At 40.1% G+C, this 21351-nt stretch overlaps 2 protein-coding genes across 2 annotated transcripts in view; one reads left to right on the top strand and one right to left on the bottom strand.

Moving 5' to 3' along the window:
- Positions 1–539: 539 nt before the first annotated feature.
- RIBC2 (RIB43A domain with coiled-coils 2) lies at positions 540–15280 on the bottom strand (the record flags this gene model as incomplete). The annotated part of the gene is made up of 7 exons (XM_082279985.1): positions 540–621; positions 1740–1906; positions 3310–3537; positions 9269–9387; positions 9951–10295; positions 11695–11776; positions 15164–15280. The coding sequence occupies 7 exons, from the start codon at positions 15278–15280 to the stop codon at positions 540–542; spliced, it is 1140 nt and encodes a 379-aa protein (XP_082136111.1).
- Positions 15281–15675: 395 nt separating this feature from the next.
- Positions 15676–21351, top strand: part of SMC1B (structural maintenance of chromosomes 1B) — a gene marked incomplete at both ends in the record, with an annotated part of 29454 nt that continues 23778 nt past the window's right edge. The window contains 6 exons of the mRNA XM_082280102.1: positions 15676–15784; positions 17608–17800; positions 18334–18442; positions 19171–19374; positions 19769–20007; positions 20465–20723. Coding sequence (XP_082136228.1) covers positions 15676–15784; positions 17608–17800; positions 18334–18442; positions 19171–19374; positions 19769–20007; positions 20465–20723 — 1113 coding nt within the window. The remainder of the gene's footprint in view (positions 15785–17607; positions 17801–18333; positions 18443–19170; positions 19375–19768; positions 20008–20464; positions 20724–21351) is intronic.

Genomic DNA, 21351 nt, shown 5'->3' with positions numbered 1-21351 from the left:
AACTTGACCGCTTCTTTCTCTTTGCTTGCCTTTGTGTCTGGCTGGTTTTTTTGCTTTAAGACAATCCAAAACAAAAAAACCCAAAACCAAACCACAAACAAACCAACCCAAAATTTTCTGACTAGGTCATCTTTCTTCCCTCCTAGAGAAGCGCATCACTTGCGGTCTATGGTAGGCAGCATTCCCCTCTGGCCAAGTTGCATAAAGCAGCATTGTAGTTTAAATTCAGGTTTCTTTCCAGAAATTAATTCCTAAAGGCATGAATAATGTAAATATTACAGCTAAGCCTGAGACACAAGAGTCAAATAACCTACTACTGAATCTACTAGTTCTTTCAGAACACCAATCATGTTTAAAAATTATTACAATGTTTTCCTTTTCTTAGAACAAATCTGGCCTGGCAGACTGTCCTTTAGTTTGAGTGCAGTGTTTGAACAGGGCAGGGAACAGATAAAAATAATAAAACACGGGATTGCTCAATTGAAAATTTTAATATGTCTACGTACTTCTGTATAATTCAGGTTGATTTATCCAGATTGTCACCGGGTGGTTGTATTAAACTGTGCATAAAACTTGTCTGTTGGAATATTTGAATACTCTTCTTCTTTAAGATAAATGTTCCTAGAATTAAATAAAATTTTTTAAAAAGCCATTAGTAAATGTTTCCTTGCTATTATACAGAAGTAGCCTGAGAAACCTAAAGAAGATGTAATGCATTAACACCTATAAATGCTCATAAATTATTAGAAATGGAATTTAATATAACTAGAACTTGTTCTGCAAAATATATGCCACATCTCAACATAGCAAACTTAGGTTTTTCCTTCCTGAAATATCCCTCCAAAAATCTCACAGTAAGAAAACCTGAATTAACTCAATTCCAAACTTTTGTTTTCATAACAAGAAGGCATCATGTATTGGAAATTCATTTGCAAAAGGTATGTATGAACCTGAGACTGGCACAGTTGGTCAGAGCATGGTGCTAATAATGCCAGGGTCATGGGTTCAATCCCCATATGGGCCATCCACTTAAGAGTTGGACTTGATGACCCTTCTAGGTCCCTTCTAACTCTGACTATTCTGTGATTCTATATTCATGCCCCAAAAAAAAAAAAGAAAAAGAAGGAACTGGAAAAAAAGAACACCAAATCATTAAGTTCATTTTTCTTTTCCTGCACATATTATCTTCCTCCTTTCCCATAAGAGCAGACACAAGAGCTGCCCACCAAGACACATCCAGTGGTTAGTTAAAGAATCATCCAGTTCTGTCATACATAATGGAAATGCTGTTTGTGTTGCTAGCCTAACCCTGAGCTATCAAAAACTGGCAGTTCTACTGGTAGGTCATCCTTTTTTGTCTCAGAAAACTAAGATAAATTAAAGAAACATGTACTGTTTTTCACTTGATAATATAATTTTCTGCATAGATAATTATATTTATTCCATATTTTGCCACCTATATGAACAGTCTGTTGTCAGTGGAACGCTTTTAAGAATTCCAGATCCTAAATCATGTATGTCAGTCAGTAACACTCAAAACCTACACTTTGAAGATTCATTAAATAATACTGAAAAACACACTTCAGACATACTGGTTTTTTTGAAAGAATGAACTTGTAAAAAGTGTCTTTAAAAAGTTAGAAACAGAACAAGTAAAAAAGGCTCTTTGAAAGCCATGCTATTGTGTTAACAATGGTAAAGAGTTGTTTTTATTTGAAGAACCCTATTCTGGTACTTACTTTGCTTTCTGCTCCTGAGAGAGCTCTGCGTTCACGAAATCTAAATCTCGGCGCTGTACCCGATTCTGCTGCTGCTGCTGCCGCTCCCAAAGCAACTGGACTCTCGCAGTCTGTAGACGTTGCCTATCCCATTCAGCATCTCTTTGGCGTTCCTGCTCTCTTACTCGCTACAGGAGTGAAAAGAATGCTTCATTTTCTCTTTCAAAGATGAAACTGTATATATGAAGTCTCATGGGTAAGTTCATCCAAACAAACTTGCTTGCCTTTATTGAATACTAGAGGTAGCACTTGAAATGGGGAGAAGGGAGCAAGGACTTCTAAACCAGGCAGAAGCAAGATACAGCCAATGAAAGTGCTATTCTTTTCTCTCTGTGAAAGCCCAGAGCAGCAAGACAGATTTTTTTTTTTTTTAATTCTTGTTATCAAGAGTTGAAAGTTCTTGAGGAAGAAGTGCATAGAGTTAAGAAGTGGACAGACATTAGTATGGCTTATAATATGGCTAACTTGGTATACATAATAGCTGAGCCATGAACACTACATGAGTAGACTGAAACTGTTTTTTTCCTCTGCGTCACTTCCTGTCTGACACCTCATTGAACTGAATCAAAAATGAGGCCTGAAAAAAACTTACTTTTCTTGGTTGTACTCATTTTCAGTCAGCTTAATGACTTGAATGGGTTTACTTCAGAATAATAGGAGAGGCAGGAAAATGACAATTCTACCTCCAGCTTTAATAAGTCCTAGGTAAGACACAGTATAGCCCACAGTATTGTAAGAACTAAAAGATAAAATCAAACATTACTCCTTAGCTGTCATAAATGTAGCCTCTGCGCTGAGGGAGGCAAGCCACTTCCTACTTCACAGTATCTAGGCCTGGACACTCTTGACTTCATAGGAGACTAGATGTCTTCATTTTGACTGCCTCCTTCTGTACATGTCTAGAGCAGCAACTATTACCATTGTAATTCTATTCTACAGCACGGTTCATAGTTGTGTAGGACAGTAGAAATGAAACTCCATCACATTTTCACATTCATGAACTTATACGCCTAAGAAATATGCATGAGCAAGGTCAGTGGACCTGCTCTATTTGCCTTGCTTGGGTACCCTTGAGCATGAGAATACTGCTTTGGCCTGCCCTGCTTTCACCTTCAGCTCCCAGATATTCTTCCCCTGTAGAGCAGCCCACTCCTTGCAGGCAGCTTGTCCACTCTCAGGTCCTGAACTGCACCATGAAGCCTGGGTCCTGGGCTGGACAGGACTTTGCTGCTCAGCTGGACCATCATGGACCATGTCCTAAGATCCCCTTGGCCCTGGGCTCCTCAGCAAACTTCCTCCCAGTCCAACTCCAGGGCTCCAGCCTACCCCATGGCATCTCCCGGGTGCTTCAGAGGCACTGTGTTCAGTTAGACTGATTAAAGTTTGGATAAAATGCAGATCAATGGAAAACACAGTCTCATAATGGCATGTCCAGGGCAAACAAGGTATTTTTCTTCTACAAACACTGTCTATAGTATTACTACAACCAAGAAAACAGAAAATGCATGAAAATGTATGTGAGCTTAAATACCAGTTTCTCCAGAGCTTGTTCCTTTTGAAATTGACGAATTGCCATCAGCTGCTCCTGATTCATTCCCTTCCATCGATCCACAAGCACATGATGTTTACCCAAGGGACCAATTGCTTGGTCAGGATTTTCAGAAAGTAAGTCTCCTCGAAGGAGGAAGGTAATTTCATCCATGTCATCTTTTATTTTTTGAGCCTTTTCCAATTCATTTTTATGATCTAGTTCAGCAACCTAAATTCAGTGGAAAGAGAGAAGTGATGTTTTTTCCAAGAGAAAATATGAACTAAGGAGTGAAAAAATGTTAACACATCTTAACAGATGTCTTTCCAACCTGCATACAGTTGTCAGAAGCATCACATACAAATACTGTGATCATTGTCTTATTGGCCAAGATCAAAAGTCTAATATCAAAGAGTTCTTTAATGTTGTCATATCACATATAGCAAGTAAACAGTGGGAAAATAACTTTGTTTTACAAGAAAATGCAGAATTAAATAAAAAATAATTCCACATTAATCCCCAAGTAAATAACCAGTAGATATTTGGCAGACAAATACAATATGGAAGAAATTTACAATAAAAATTTACAATCCTGAATCACTAGCCTTGATTTATATATTACATACTGAATGCAGAGTGTGGGTAAGCCCTCAAAATAGACAGGAGATGTCCAATTAATGTCTTTAGATGCAGCCTTGATTCTGTTTGCTGATACAAAATGCAAACTTGAATCATATTATGTGGATGTATCTGCAATACTGGAAATCACAGTAAGAATTTTCTATGGAATTCACTGTTCCTAATGTTCACTACAAGGTGCAGTCTCCTATTCAAAGGAAATTTTCCTTTTACAATACTCCAGAAACAAAATACAATGGGTTTACTGTAACATAATTACCTTCCAAAGAATAATTAGATTAAGTAAACTAATTTAAAGTAGAATGATAATGCTATGCATCATTCATTTCTAATACTGTCTCATTCTTCTGTAATGCATAAACTAAACTATCTGGAACAATGCCTGGTTCCAGCTTCCATCTGGACAGAGGACAAAAAAACCTCCTGCTTGCTAGGGCACACAGAGAACAGGCTGCCAGATCGGTCTCTCTTTACACATCTATCTTGACTGCAACAGATCAGTGGGTAATTCTGTCTCCACTTTGACCAAGATGTGCTGTTAAAAAAAAACACTGCCTTGAGAATATTCACTTATGTAGAACAGCTTGGTACTTTTCTTGCTGATCAGTAATTCACTGGTTGGCACATACGTATTGGCAAAGTAGATGAGGACAAATGAAAACTCAAGGGTTTTCCATTACGAAAGAGCAGGTAAAGTCTTCTGTGGCATATAAAGTTGAACATGAGTAAGCAGAGTAACTAGAAGATATAAACAACAGAGAATGACATGACTACAGACACGTGTGAGAACTTGTTCCTCTGCACATCTTAAGGAAAATAATCCTAACTGAGCAAGCACGGTGATCTATGCCACCAGAGAAGACTGCTAAACTGAGATTATCTCTACATTTTTAGCTAAAGACTTTGAGTTTGGCTAACAGCGGTTGTCCCAAACATCAGGCCAGGAGACTGTCAGAGAGTGACTTCTGTTTGCTCCAAGTAAACATGCTAAACTACCTGTCAGTGATGGGGCAGAAAAAACAACTAAGTACCATATCCTAGATTAATAAATTCCTTGGCTGAAAACAGCCTTGTGGTTTCCATTAAAATAACAGAAGTATTTGATATGCAAAGAAAGTAAAAGAAGAGAAATAATTTTTTTTAAATTATACATTAGCTAAGCCACAGTTCAGCTTAGACAATGCCCAAAATCACGTCTTTAGAGATGTCTATGTCCTAGGTTACAATGTAAGACGTAACCAAAAGCATGCATTCTATTATCATCTTCACAAGCTGTTAAAGCAGGTGAGGCAGTGTTTGTTATCTCCTACCATGACTCATCCCTGATAACTCCCTCTGGGAGCTATCTCTAACGGGCAATCAAGGACCCACCACATGACTCATAGAATTACATCAACCCATTGTGAGATGCTCCACTCAGGGGGAGGAGCCAAGCATTCCCACCTGGATATAGTCTGGGGTTTGGAACAGCATGAGCAGCCCTTACATATGGCACTCCCAAAGGACAAGAGCTATCACTGGACCTTCAGGTGATGACCACACCCTTTTCTACAGGATCACTGCTTCAATAGGACCACTTTATCTGGACTGTTACCACCACCCTGACTAACAGGATGTCAGGCTGTATCCCGACTCTGTCAGTGTTCTTGTACTATTGCATGTATTTTCATTTTCCTATTAAATTGTAATTCTGACTTGTTTTCTCTCCCAGGTTTCTTTTCAAACTAGTACAGTCTACCACCCAACAGGAACATCAACTATAAAGCAAAAAAAGAAATGCCTACTTTTACAAAAACAGAAAACCTCAAGCAAATCAAATTTCACATGACAAACATCAGCTTCAGATCTAGGAATCATTGTCATCATAACATGGAATAATACAGTAAGAATTACAGGCCACTTTTCCATCTCTGATGTTAGTGAGTATGACTTTTACCAGAAGGTAAAAGAAATTTTTTAAATTCAAAATGTATTTCCCTGAATTGTTTGTTTTTTTTTTTCTCAAGAAGAGTCAGTAAGAACTTGAAAGGAACGATGACATTACAACTTTTAAGATCCAAACCCCTGAAGATATTCAATCATCCAATACTTTTGGAACACTGAAACAGAACATATGAATATATACTTTTATCTTATTAATACTATGAATCAAGCAATTATTTGTAATTTGAAAAAAGCTCCAGAGTAAATCACATTTAACAGAAAATAATTTTGAATGGATTTCACATAATTGCTAGCCTTGAAGCTTAAAATGTATAATTGTTATTTAGATCACTTTCTTAATGTCACTCCACTGTGATCTACCAAGAGATCAAAACAAGGCACTTCAACACTGTAACTCAGACTTCTCATTAAGCGGGAGAGCATAAAATTTCCAAGCTGCCTGAGAATCTTACTGGAGGAAACCCCCAGCCCCATGCATAGCCATGTATGTCATACTACTATGCCATGATTAACGACAAGAAAGATTTTAAATGGTGAAAACAAATCAGATTTATCCTGTCCAAAGTCCTGCTGCCTTCACTATTTCTGATCCAGGCCAGGTGCCATTGGCCTCTTGCATACATTGGCACAGCTGCCTCATACTCAGCCACTGTCACCACCACCCCAGGGCCTTTCTTGCCAGGCATTTCCCAGCCACTGTCCCCATCTTGGAGCTGTAGGGGGTTGTTGTGACCCAAGTGCAAAATCTGGAACTTGGCCTTTTTGAAACTCAGACCACTGGCCTAGGCCCATCAATCCAGCCTGTCCAGATCCCTCTGCAGAGCCTTCCTATCCCCCAGAAGACTTGGTGCCATCTACAAAGTGACCGAAGGTGCCCTCAATCCCCTTGTCCAGGTCACTGATGAAGATGTTAAAAAACTGACCCCAGTTCTGAGCCTTGGGAACACCATTGGTGCCTGGTCCCAGCTGGATGTAGCTCCATTCCCCACCACTCTCTGGGCGCAGACGTCCAGCCAGTCTTTTACCCAGTGAACAGCGAGTGCCCCTGTCCAAGCCATGAGGAAAACACTGGGAGAAACAGCGTCAAAGGCTTTACTAAAGTCCAGGCAGACACATCCACAGCTTCCCTCATCCACTGAGGGGGTCACTCTGTCCTAGGAGATCAGGTGGGTCAAGCAGGATCTGCCTGTCATAAACCCTGGCTGGCTGGGCTGATGCCCTGGTTGTCCTGCACGTGTTGCATGATGGCACTCAAGAGGATCTACTCCATGACCTTTCCCAGCACAGGGTCAGGCTGACAGGCCTGTAGTTCCCTGGATCCTCCTTCCAGCCCTTCTTACAGAGGAGTGTCCCACTGGCCAACTTCCCTTCACCTGGGACCTCCCCAGTGAGCCAGCACTGCTGGGAAATGATGGAAAGCGGCTCCATGAGCACTGCCACCAGCTCCCTCAGTACCCTTGGGTGGATCCCATCTGGCCCCATGGACTTTTGTGGGTCTAAGTTGCATAGAAGTTCACTGACCATTCCCTCCTGGATTATGGGAGCTTCATTCTGATCCCTGTCCCTGCCTTCCAGCTCAGGGGGCTGAAGACTGAAGCACAGAAGATATGAAGTACCTCAGTCTTTTCCTTATGCTCTGTCACTATGTTTCCCCCCAAACAAAGGATAAGAGATTCTCCTTGTCCTTTTGCTGCTGATGTATTTGTAGAAACATTTCTCATTGTCTTTGACAGCAGTAGCCGAATTAAGTTCCAGCTGGACTTTGGCCCTTCTAATTTTCTCCCTGCATGACTTCACAACATTCTTGCAGTCCTCCTGAGCTGCCTGTCCCTTCTTCCAAAGGTGATAAACTGTCTTTTTCTCCCTGAGCTTCAGCCAAAGCCATCTGTTCAGTCAGGCTGGTCTTCACCACTTTCAGCACATGGGGACGGCCTGCTCCTGTACTTTTTAAGATTTTGATTTTCAATTAACTTGAGCTGTCTATAAATAAAATTATATGACAAATGCCCCTTTGTCCTGGGTTGCAGTGTATTCTATTACCATCCTCAGGAGCTGTTGAAATCAGGTGGGGCAGTGTTTCCTTGCCTCCTCCCCCCAGACTATCTTTCTGTTAATGGCCCATCATTGTCCTGCCGCCTGACTCAGAGATAACTCCCTCCGGACTATCTTCTGTTAATGAGCCTAATCAACACTTGGCCTCATGACTCATTACCCCATTGTGAGATGCTCCACTCAGAGGGAGGAACCAAGCATCCCATCGTGGATATAATCTGGGACTCTGACCACCAGAGACAACCCTTCCCACTGGATTTCCAGAGGACAGGAGCTACACAGCCACCATTCGACTTTCTGAGGAAGAGCAGACTCTTTTACTACAGGATCACTGCTTCAGAGGACTGCAGCCACCATTCTACCAGACTGCTACCACCACCCTGCCTAACAGGGTGTCAGGTTGTACCTTGACTCTGTCAGTTTGACAGTGTTTTCTTTTACTTTTTTTTCCCTTTTCTTTAATTTCCATTAAATGGTTATTCTGACTTGGTGCCTCCCACTGGTTTGTTTTCAAACTAGTACACCCTTGAAAGGCTCAAGCAACATTTAAGGACTTGCATGCTAATACAGCTAAACCAAAAAGTACCGTACTTAATGTAGGTAATTCTAATGTGGTTTATTTTGATGTGACGAAATACACTTAAAGCTAAGTCACAACAAACATCGTTTAACAAAGCTATTAGCATCCATGTAGCCCTTTGAGCTGTATGTAGAAGCTGAAGAGAAAAAAACCATCTGCAGTAAGATGAAGAACTAGAGCATGACAGACATTACTGACCTTGCTTTGGAACCTGTACTAAGACAGGCTCCAAAGCAAGGTCAGTAAATAACCAGGAGACATTTTACACAAATACCCATGAAGTAGCCAAAGTGGCAAAACCAGTGGTTGTGGAGAATTAATGTAAACAGTAAGAACAAAAAGCTAATGTTAACAGTGTTTCCACACACGTGCAAAGAAAAGCAGACAGACACAATAACATAAACCAGAAAGCAGCATGGGAGGCTTTTGCTGTACCCCAGTTTACCAGATCAAAGCCCCTGAGTGACGGAGCAGCTGTTTCTGCTCACCAGTCAGCAAGCTGAGAACCAGGAGGCACAATTTTGGCAGAGGATAACTAGACAGAGGACATCTAGATCCTTGAATCCTTTGTTCACTTGGCAAAGTGAATAAAATCTATCTTGTTCCAAGCTGAAACAACCTTGGAAGTCAGCTGCTAAGAAACCCCTGTGAAAACATTACTACTCATTCTGATTTTGTGCATCTTATTTTCCTTCTCTGTCTCCATGTTTTCTGAAAAACAAACCAACCAACTTAATATTAATTTACCTGGATTCTATTGAAATCTTTAGTAGCTGTACAAACAACACGCCTGTTTTCCTCTTCTTTTCTTTGTTCCTCCATAATCTTTCGGTCAAGTTCAATCCTAAACTTGTCATAAAGATCATCTAAATTCGATTCAAATGAAATTTAGTCAATGTTCATGGACATGATGTGCAATATGAGTTAACAAGGGGAAGAAGCAGGGGGGAGCTACAGATACAGTAGGCTGAATAACTATTTCCAAATCCTACCATCAAAGCTTTCCATCTTGGCATTTCAGGTGACCCATGAATCAGTTTAATATGTAACCTATCTTGTCTAAACATTTGGTGTTAAAATGAAAGAAGTTAAGTACTGCAGAAAAGAATGTTTAATGACAAGCTGGGAAAGAAAAATCAGTATTATTTTTTCTGTGCTAGAACAGTACAAATTGGACAGCTTGCTCTGATGAAGTAAGCATACCAAATGGAGGCACAAACCAGAAATGAAAACTGGGTGATATTACAATCATCACATGTTATTAAATAGAGATTTCCTAAAAGAAAGAGTGGATACATTAGAGCTTATAAAGTAAAAACTGCTCTAGTATTTTTAGAAGTTAAATATACAATAGGGTATACCATATTCTCATCAGACACATCACAACTTCAGGAAAATAAGATTAAAACTACATAATCTTTTTTGTTACCTGCCACTTTTTGGTCAGCTAATGCATTTTTCCAGTCTTTCTGTTGCTGAAGAGACCACTCTCTTAACTGCTCCTTTTGAAACTTCATCCTCTGATCATAGTTTAAGTCTTCACCCATAAACTTCTGCATGCCAGATATAGTACACCGTGGATCACTGTCTGAAACTCGAGCAGGTCTGTCTTTCTTTAGGGCTTGTGGATCATTCAGGTCAAATTCAGGTCTTGTTTCCGGCTTCTGAAAATTCTTGTGAAATTCAGTGAGAGCCCTATTCATGTCTTTGATTTCATTTTTCTGTCGTTCTTCTAGCAGACACATAAGCTTGTCATTTTTCTTCATGTTATGAGCTAGACAAAAATGAACACAATGAAACCTCAACTCTTAGAGGTGCACAAATCATTGGAGTGCACACATAAGATGAAAATAAAATTTTCAAGATGTATAAACAGAATATAAGTCTTCAGACTGTTACACCTTAGGAGAGTATTTGATCTGTAAGTACCAGCCCAGCAAACACTCTAATGTTAGTAATATTTACTTATGAAATATTTTCAGCTTTTTAGGTATAAATTATTTTATTAATGCTACAATGAAATATATGCATGTGAAAAAAAAATATAATAGTAAGTACTAGAACTATGAGTTTTCATTTGGTGAAAACCTGCAGGAACACAAGAAATGTACTGTAAACCAGTTGTTCCCATTTACTCTTAGTTTACAGCTACAGCTGAAATACATTATTGCTTGTCAGGAAGCAAACCAAAATTGGGCTCCAACTGAAAGGAATATAGGTAGCTCTTCCACAGTTCCAGTGATTTTTCTAACCATAGCACTAAAATCATTGGCTGGCATTAAGTTTTGAACAGCTTAATAGCTCCTGCCCATTTAATTGAAACTAAATCACTCACCGCATTTTTAAGAAAAACAAACAAAACTCCCACCAAACCAGCCATTTTAGCTACTTAAATATAATTTGCTAGAAAAGATAATCTCCTCTTTTTCCAGGCTCCACATTGCTGCTGGTAGTTTCCCAAGAGTCAGACCCTGACAGGTGTATTTTCCAGCCAGGAAGATCACAAGCAGCTGTAGTAGAAGCACAGCATGGAAGTTGGCAGCTCCATTTTAGCTCCTCTTCAGGCACATAGAGAGCTCAAGCTGTGGGACCTTTTCACATGATAGCACGGGAAAGCATGCCAAGAACAGAACACCACAAAGGGTCTGAGGTCAGGGCACAGCATGAAATATTTGTGTGGCTGCGTGTTCTGACTCAGCAATGGCTCCTCTTATCGCCTTACTGTACGTGACTCATGCTTCCAGCAATAATCTAGAGAGGATTCCACAGAATCTATATAATCTATGAAAGAATGGCCAGACAGAACATGAGCTCATTCTACAAGAAAGCAACCAAAACAGATTAGCCACTACTATACTGAAAAGGACAGTGGTAAGTAATTTTTAAATCCTCCTGCATATTCAGGTTTTTAAATGATGCTATTTGTCAACAGCTTTTAAAAGAAAACACTGAACATTCTGGCCTATTAGGCAATGTATCCCAGTTCAATCATGTCATTATAAATCTTAAGATAGCAAGGAAAATACATACTGTGCCAATGTAGGTGTATGAACATAAATAGGACATAAATTGGATGACTGAATTTACAGAATAAACGAAAGGATAAAAGAAAGCAGGAAACAGATTAAAACATTTAACTATTGACAGAAATATCACAGTATCTATGAATATACCAAATTTTTCATGTTGTGCTTTTTCAGCTGCTTCTTGAAGTTTCCTCTCCTTGACCTGCGCATCCAATGCATCTTTATCAATCTATTGAAATGAAAAAAAAGCAGCTCTTTAGGAGATACTGTTTGAACAATTAAAACAGGAATTGTCAAGCTACATTGACTCACAGTTGTACAACATAGATATAAGCCCACTCACAACAGACTATATACACATTACTAATGTAGGTTAAACAAAATCCAGAAACAGAACTATTCTTGTTTGCTTTGCTTTAATAATGATAGGTATGCTTTTGCACCTGATCATATGAAAACACCACATTTACACGATACATACAGCTGTAAATATTTTCAGCTGCATTACACAGAGTATGTTTTCCTCATTACAGCTGGCAATTTTATTGTTCTGCTTTTATTTATAAAGCAGGTAAGTATTTTAACAGTCAAGATGACAGAAAGTTGTAATAGTTCACATTTGAAAAAAATACAGAAGGTTCACTAGAAGAATGGAATGGAAATGTTTCCAGTCTTATCAGAGAGATTCACATAGTTGCCAAAATGCACTACAGGGCACATGATCTGTGATGAGCTGACAGATATGGTACAGAACATCCACATCCATGGGGAGTGGGACCTGAACAAAGGATAATATAGGCCACATCATCAAATGGGAGCAGACACCTCAATTTTAGGCAAAAGAATGTGGCCTCACATTTATTGGCAGATGGTGGCAAATTAATAGGCAGAAACATGGATTTTATTTCTTTTTTTTTACTGTCAAGTCACTTAATGTCTTTAAAAAATTTGTGAAAAATACAATGATAAATCTTCAAGAACCTGGTAAACAATTTTGATAGTCTTTGTCTAAAAACTATTCAGATGAAGACAGAAACAAATCATGGCTGAAAATACACGTGGTTAGTACTGTAAAGGACAACTGACAATAGCAATCAGGCAAAGAGATAAGTTTGTAAGCAAGGGTGAAACTATCAAGAATTCTATCCTCCAAAAACAATGGTGTTGTGGACACTAAATATCAACTCTTTCAGAGGTCTCACTGGCGAAGCCAAGCTGTCAGTATAACTACAGGAAATACTGTTAAGAGAAACTCAATACAAGTTCCTAGTATTCTGGCAATAATAGAGGTAGGTCAGTGTATCGGCTTGTGTTACACTATTGGTTCTCTCCTCTTCCAAACACTTTCTCTCGACACAAAAACATCCCTAAAACAGACATTCCCAGTCATATAAAACTACAGGTTTCACTTTTAAGTGTTTAAATAAGAAATCTACAAACAGTTTGAAGCAGCTAATTTTTAAACAAGGTCTATTTATGTATAAAATTCACATGTAAATTAAAAGTAATTGTTCATTTGGATTACTCATCTGAACTCTTCAGAAAAATCAGTGATTTACTGAGGATAAATTCTTCAACCTGTAAGTCAAGAGGGCAGTATCTTACGTTTCCATTACTCAGACGACCAAACAGATACTGAAGTCAAAGTAATAATAAAACTAGTAATAATCAAGGAAAATAATATAAAATCTGGGTTCCCATTCTGCTTTCCAGTATATTACCTCCACGTTTTTATTCAAGCCCTGCTTTAGGATTTCTGGTTTCTAAGTCAAATATTGTCTTGATTTTTTAGTTTTCTTAGAGACTGCCACTTAGATAAACTGGTCAAAGAACAGAAGCAAAGAATCTAAAAACCACACAAAAATACTGATATAGAATATCTCTGTATGGATTTCATGGCTCTTAATGGTTCAGACCTGGCCTAACTTCAAAGCGTAATAACAGTCCCTTATGTCAGCATCATTGTTCAGGTACACTGAATGACGGTAAATATACTGTTAATCAAAATTCCCCAGATGATCTCTCCTTCATTTTAGATGTTTGTCTCATGTAAACAGATCTATCAAAACCTGCCTGAGACAGTTCTACAAAATAAGTCAGTTCTACAAATGTATTTGGGTAAAACCTTCGGATGGTGTACTCCTGTACGGCTCAATAAAACACACCAGGATATATTAGTTGCCAGCTATTTCATTAACTGAGAATTTATGGTTTGCACTTAATTTTTAAGGCTCTAGAAAAGCCAGAGAAAATATGTGTTTCTGATGAAGAAATTTCAAGTATCTTAACCCATCCCACAACTGCTAAAAAATATTAGCTCCTTCCACTTAAGTATATTGTTGGTTACTGTGTATGTTGGGATGCCGTACCAGGTGGACACATCTGTCATGTTCTTTAAGTGGGATCTGCTAATTGCTCTGCAGCTACAATGACTCTTGCATAAGAGTGACAAGAATAAATTCAAGGCCCTACCAGAGATAAGGTGAAGATATTTTTCCACTGAGTTATGTTTCTGTACCTCATAAAAGAGGATCCAATTAACATCTGTTGCAATTCTACCAGTTCAATGAAATCACCTCACAGCACTCTTCCCTCCATGCACGCTCACAGAATCTTAATGTAGGCCTTTGAACATATCACAGGGAGATTCAATACACTATTCCATCCACAGTCAAATAGGTATAGAGCACATCATTCCCTCATGTTCAGGATGCAAACTACATAGTTAACTCTGGAGAAAATCCACCAGCCTAAAGGGTGTTCACATTTACACATCCATGCCAAGAAAAAACAGACAGAACAAATAATTACCTATACATAAACAAGGATGGATCTGTCCTATTTTGTCTGATGCAAAATACTTACTAATTGCAGGACCCTTACAGCAGTAAATCTCTCACAGCATCAATTCTAGTGAGATCCAAGCAGACAAGGGCAGTATCAGAGCAGAGAGGTAAAAAACAATTATTTGTTTCAGCCACATTGCATGAGCTGACTCTGGAAGCGTTTGGCTTTCCTCAAAGTAAAGCAAACCACATTAACTCCTACACAGAAATGCAACACAAGGCTTGATCTCTGTGCTGTTCGGGGGCAATGACACCTTGCCGTTGAACCCAGAGAAGAGGGGCACAAGTACATACAAGACGCAATACCCACGAAGTTTTGCCTCAACAGGAGGAAGAACTTCTTTCCATTGAGGGTGGCAGAGCACTGAACAGCTGCCCAGGGAGGTCACGAAGTCTTCCCCCTTTAAGATATTCCAAATCCGCCTGGACATGTTCCTGTGTGACCTGCTCTGGGTGACCGTACCTTGCCGAGGTGTTGGAGTGGATGATCTTCAGAGGTCCCTTCCAACCCTAAGTATTCTGTGATTTCTGTCACCAGTGACTTTAAATGCGACTCTAAATGTTGCATCTGGGCCCTCCCTCCCCCTCACACACACGCCTGAGCAGGGGTCACTGGGGTACCGCTGCTGGCCCGCCCAGACCGGCTCAGTCGCCCCTTCCCTCCCTGCCCTGCCCTGGGGGTCGCCTCTGCGTTAAGCCCCTCTCCTCAGAACTCGTGGGACCGGCGGGGGGGAACACGGCGCCTTCCCTCCCTTCCTGCCCGCCCTCACCCCTATAGTGCGGAGCCGCGCGTTGAAGATGCGGCCCCGCCGCAGCAGCTCCCGTCGCCGCCGGCGCTCCAGGGCGGCGGCCTCCTCCAGGTCCCGCTGCGGCCCCAGCCTGCTCATGGCGCCGGGAGGGAACAACGGGACGACGGGGCTGGAGTGAGTGTGGTGGCCGGGAGCGGTGGCGTCCAGCCGGGAAATAACGCGGCCCGTCGCGATGGGAACGGGAGCGGCGGTGACCAGCGGGGACACAAGGCGGCCCGTCGCGAAGGGAACGGGAGCGGCGCCGCCCGCCGGGCATCGCGGGGCGGGGCCGCTGCACGAGGCGCGCGGTCTGTGAGGGCGGGGCGGGGCGGGGCCGGGCCGCCCGTCTTTCTGAGGCGATAAAGTTGGGGAATAGTGGGTTTGGTTGGGGCTGTTTTTCTGCCGACAGACCAACTGGTGAAATATCCTCGTCGGTTCTTTGTGGGGGTTGAGGCGGGGAGCTCAGGAGCTCCTGCCCCCGGCTTCCCGTGGGGATGGGTTACCTGAAGTTGCTGGTGGTGAAGGACTTCAAGTCGTGGAGGGGGCAGCAGGTTATCGGCCCGTTCATGAGGTTCAACTGCATCATCGGACCCAATGGATCAGGTAGTGTGGGTGGTGCCTGGGTAGGGGGCAGCTGCTCCATGAGCTGTCAGCACTGAGGGCTCAGTTAGGTGGGATTTAGACTCACGGACCTGCTGAAAATCTCATGTGCACTTGAAGGGGCGGCAGCACAAATGAAGCCTTGGAGGTGCCTGCTCTGTAATCCTTAGCTGAAGATGGTTCTTCCAGCATGAAAGGGCAGGAGCAGGCTGGGGGGGAGAGGGCGTTGATGGAATTTTAATTTCGGGTTGACCTGGCGCTTTCAAGTTTAAGCAGAAAGCCTGGTTTGCAAACAGCACACCTTGTCTTGGCTACCCCAGCTTACCAAGGTCACATAAAGACGGTTTTATTGTAATACTCCGGGCTGTACCAGTGGAAACCTGCTTTTTTATGGGAGTCTGTGGGTTTTACCACGCTTCCTCCGGGAAGGGGAGAGCGGCTCTACAAGATGGCGGCTGCCACGAAGCTCACACGAGCAGCGCGTTTGCAGGTGCAGCGCCACGCTGTGATCCCAAGGTGCTGGAACTTCTTAAAATTGGATCTTTGCTTCAGAAAGCTCCATTCAACCAAGGGGATTTTATCTTCTGTTTGTCAAAGTGGTAGGAGGTGAGGGCTGTCTTAACAAAGCAGCAAGGATGGGTTTAACATCTCACTTAAGTTTCCCCAGTCTGTTAATGATTTAATGTATAATTCAGATTTTTAGAACCTGTAGTTTCCTCACATACCCGATTGAAGTAAGATCTGTGAATGTAAGTTGAATATATTCAGCATTGTTCTCATGTTCTTTATCATCCTACCCCCACTGTTCTGTATTGTAAAGTCTCAGAATGATGAGACTTTTTCCAGGTGCTCTTTCAGTTAAGTCTGAGTACATTTTATAGATGAATCCAGGGGAAAAAGTGTGAATATTATGTAAACCCGGAATTAAAGGTGTGAGTATTATGTAATCCCTGAATTGAGTATTTTTATTTTTCTGGTTTCCTCATGGTGTTCTTCCTTTTCTGATACTTTTGCGAATAAGTCAAAATATTGTCGAAGTAGCAAGGTTAAAGGCTGAAAATAATTAAGCTGTCAGCGGAAATGCTCAAGACTAAAGGGATAAAACAAAAAGAGGATTCCATTAGGAGGATTTTTGTCGAAGGACTGTGACCAGAGAGCTTTGTTGCTGTGGTGATTGGATCTGGGATAGTGCTTGTATTCTTCAGGAGACGGGAGTTGCAGTGGAAAGGTTGGGGATGCAGTGCTCATGCAATAAACCTCCCTCACTTCACTCCAGAAAGCTCACTGCCAAGGAAGGAGAGTGATGTGGCACACTCTCCTCTAGAGAAGCTTGTGTAAAAACAAAGGACTTCTTCAATAAGGCTGAACAAGTAAATTAGTTTTGTCGTAATTTTTATTACAGACAGGCTTATTTTCTGCTGCCAGCGTGTTACCTCTTAAAAATATGTTTATTATGTGCAACAGCTTTTCCTCAATAAAATCACAAAATCATAGAATAGTGGGAAGGGACCTCAAATCTCATCATGTTCCAACCCCCCTGCCATGGGCAGGGACACGTTCCACTATCCCAGGTTCCTCTAAGCCCCATCCAACCTGTCCTTGAACACTTCCAGGGATGAGGCAGCCACCGCTTCTTTAAGCAACCTGTGCCACTATCTCACCACCCTCACAGGGAAGAATTTCTTCCTAAAATAATAAAAAATACATAATTAGAAATAGAATTTACAAAGAATTCACAATTCTCCAGGTTCTTTAACTAATTCTTAATAAGATGCCTCTATGTATGTCTTGTCAAAAAAGTCTTAATTTTTTTTTTACTTTTCAAGGAAAATCTAACATAATGGATGCTGTTAGCTTTGTGATGTGTGAAAAGACATCAAATTTGCGAGTTAAAAGCATTCGAGAACTTATTCATGGAGCACATGTTGGAAAACCTGCTTCTTCTACAGCTAGTGTGAAGATAGTCTATTGTGAGGAAGATGGGGAAGAAAAAACATTTTCAAGAGTTATCCGTGGTAGGTAGTAAATTCTGCTGCATGTACTGTCTATTTTCTGATCTATAAAGAAATGGAGACCAAAAATACCCAAATTGGAATTTCAGATGCCCGATACTATTTCGTCGTTGGGCAGATTAGTATAGTCCTTCAGGTAACATTTTAGTAGTGGTATAAATGAAAGAAAAACCATATTTGGGTTAATTAGTTAAATTAAACAAGTTATTTTATGTTCTTTGCTCGATATCTGTCTCTAGATATTTCCTTGGGTCTGTAGATGACGTTGGCTCTAGGAAATGGGGTCTGACACCTTGCTGCAGGCATGAGCACCATAAACATGTCTGTTCCTTCAGAAAGTACTAAAACTAGAGACTAGAGTTTTCAAACAGAAAAAATAAATTACTGAAAGGAATAAATGAGTAATTGAAATCTATTGTCCTCTTTGAGAAAATTGCTCAGTTAAATAATTCCAGTAGTTTATAGTTTAATTCTTTTCCAGTGGATTTTTTGTTGTAGCTGTTTTCAGCAGTAATTTGTTTCCTTTCCTCCTTTAGGTAGTTGTTCTGAATTTCTTTTCAATGACAAGTCTGTCAGCCGATCTGCGTACGTATCTGAGCTTGAAAAAATAGGCATTCTTGTCAAGGCCAGGAATTGCCTTATTTTTCAGGTGAGCGTTCAAGGTACTTTGAAAAGAAAACAAAAGGTTCTTAGGTTATTTCATAGAATACACAGTTAAGTATTGTCTAGAAATGAGGACACCCATAGCTAACTACAAGGCAACATGTTTTTCCTGACCTGGGCCAAGAACTACAAGATTACAAAATACACTTAATGGGGTTTGTATGTACATGCATACAGTAGTAAGAAAGAAGCTAATCTGGAAGAAGTTGAGTGCTTACATTGTTCACAATATAGAAAAAAGTATGGGTCTGTATAAATGTTTAGTGTATTCAATTGTAGGAGTGCTAGGAAAAAGTGATTTTATCTTAAAACACTCCTGTTAGTAAAGATGCATGAAAATGTAGAGGATTTTTTGTTAAGACTGAGGGGTTGAAAATTCTGTTCAGCTATTAGTTTCCACGAGTTTAATTACATAGGCCTTAAGCATTTGCTGAATAATACATTTCAAAAAGTCATCTTCCTTGGAGTTGCTGACGAAAATTCCTAAGGAAGAATGGATTTCTCCCTTTTGCAGAAACATTTATAGAAACCCACATGGTTAGGTGATACTCATTTTGGCACTAAATTTTTCCTTTGGTTCAAATCCAGATGCCGACAGACCAACTGTGTTCACCATAAATATATACAGAGGTCAATTTGTACTATATACTGTTAAATTCATAAGGCATCAGAATGATCTACAGTGCTGTATAATTATTTTCAATTTTGGTTTAGGGAACGGTAGAATCAATTGCAATGAAGAAGCCAAAGGAGAGAACTCAACTTTTTGAACAAATTAGTAATTCATGGGAATATGCTGAAGAATATGAACAAAAAAAGAAGAAAATGCAGCAAGCAGAAGAGGATGCACAGTTTAATTATAACAAGAAAAAAAGCGTGGCAGCAGAACGCAAACAAGCAAAGATAGAAAAAGAGGAGGTAACTTCAATTTACTCCATGTTTTCATGCTGAGATGCCAGATTTTGCATCTCTTGTGAACTTCAGTAGTGTTTAAAAAAGCACAACAAACCAACAAAACAAACCCACAAAGTTCTGTTGGTTTTAGTCTGGTATTTTTTTTTCAGTATGGTGTAGTATATAATAATATCGTTTAAAAAGGTAGATGAATACACATAATCTAAATAAAAGAAAGCATAGGCTTGCCAGTATAATTAATTAAGTATTGACTTATATATATGAGTTTTATGATTAGTGAACATTACTGAAATTACAGCTACTTGTATGTCATCTTACATCACTTTGGCCTTGAAATTAGACTGCTAATGATGGAAAATAGTTTTTGTAAACTACAAATTAAATTTTAAATTGGTAGGCAGAGCATTACCAGATGCTAATCAAGGAGCTGGATGAAGAAAGGATACAACTGCAGCTTTTTCAGCTTTATCACAATGAAAAAAAAATTGACTTTCTGAAAAACAGTTTGGATGAAAAGAATATGGAGGCTCATATCAAGAAAGAGTCTCTTTCTACAGCAGAAGATTCATTTAAAGTCAAGAAGAAATTTCTTGGGATACTAAACAGGGACCAACAGCATATGGAAAAAGAAATGAAGTAGGTTTTCCAATCAGATTCTGTGATAGTTGAATTTTAAAGCATTTATCCTGGTAAAAATTTGGGTGATAGCCCAGTGCTATGGAAGTCAGCTCCTAGCAGTTCACTGAAGTAAAATCTAGAAATGGTTTTCACCTCATCTACCGTGCCTAGATACATATTTCGTTATAGAAATGCTTGCTTGCTATTAAATTTTAGGAGGTTATGTTTCACTTCTTAAATTACTATTTTCAGTGGAGATAAAAAAATGTCCTCTGTGGGCATACCCACAGTGTAAGCCCCAACCTTACAGTTTAAAACTGATTGTTTGCATATGTGGTTGGCAGGGGGGAGGGGGTGTCTTTTCTATCTTCCCTCTCTCCCCTTTACCTGTGACTTTGTTGTTTTGGCTGTGTTTTGTGGTGGTTGGCTGGTTGGGGTTGGTTGTTTTGGGTTTGTTTTCGGTTTTGTTTTTTAGGACTCTGGAAGCATCACTGATTCAGCAGAGACCCCTCTATATAAAAGCAAAGGAAAACACATCCTACCAAATCAAGAAAGTAGAAATGTCTAAAAAATCTCTAAGGGACAAGGAGAAATCCTGTGATAAGGAAAAGAAGAACATAAAAGAACTAGAGATAGAACTGAATGATATTGAGAAGGCATGGAGAGCATTTGAGGAGAAAGCTGAAGAAGAGAGAATGCAGAGAGCAGCAGATATTGAGCTGGGAGAAAGTCAGGTGAACCAGGAGGCCCAGAAGTACTGTTTACTAGAGAAGTCCAAAAATACTCCTGTTTACAGGGAAACTGCTATTTCACCAGTGACCTGTGATTCCTACTAATCTTTTTCCCCTTGAGCTCCAACAAAACCAAAATTCTAAGCTTTATTTAGACACATGGTACATTGTGGGAGGGTAGGACAGAAAACATTTGTCAGGGTCCCAGGGTGAGTGATTTTTGAGAACTGGCTTTTAATCTGAGATACCAATTAGGGAAAAACAATGAAGACAAAAAAGTAAACCGGACCTGCTAGTATACATAGCATCTGCTGTGGGTCTGAGACTGAAACTGGGGTAGCTCATTTGAGAAGGAAGGGGCTACATCCTTTGACAGTAAATTCACTTTGGAAGAAGCTGTCTTTGCAACCATATGGCCACAAATGCTTGTAAAACTACGTGATAGCTTTTTTCCACTGTCTCTTCCTTAAAATAGTTTCTGATCAATTAATGGAGAACATGCAGGGTTATTACCTTAGTTTGTGAATCTTTCTGCTCTGCACTTCAGAGGTATTTGGTCAGTTAGTCATCACTTAGCAGAATTGTTTAAAATATTTATATTTCACTTACTATGTGAAATTTTTTAGTAACA

The sequence above is a fragment of the Coloeus monedula genome (genome assembly GCF_965178545.1).
Source record: "Coloeus monedula genome assembly, chromosome: 4".
In the NCBI taxonomy this organism is placed as follows: Eukaryota; Metazoa; Chordata; class Aves; order Passeriformes; family Corvidae; genus Coloeus; species Coloeus monedula.
This window is presented reverse-complemented; position numbering and strand designations above follow the sequence as displayed.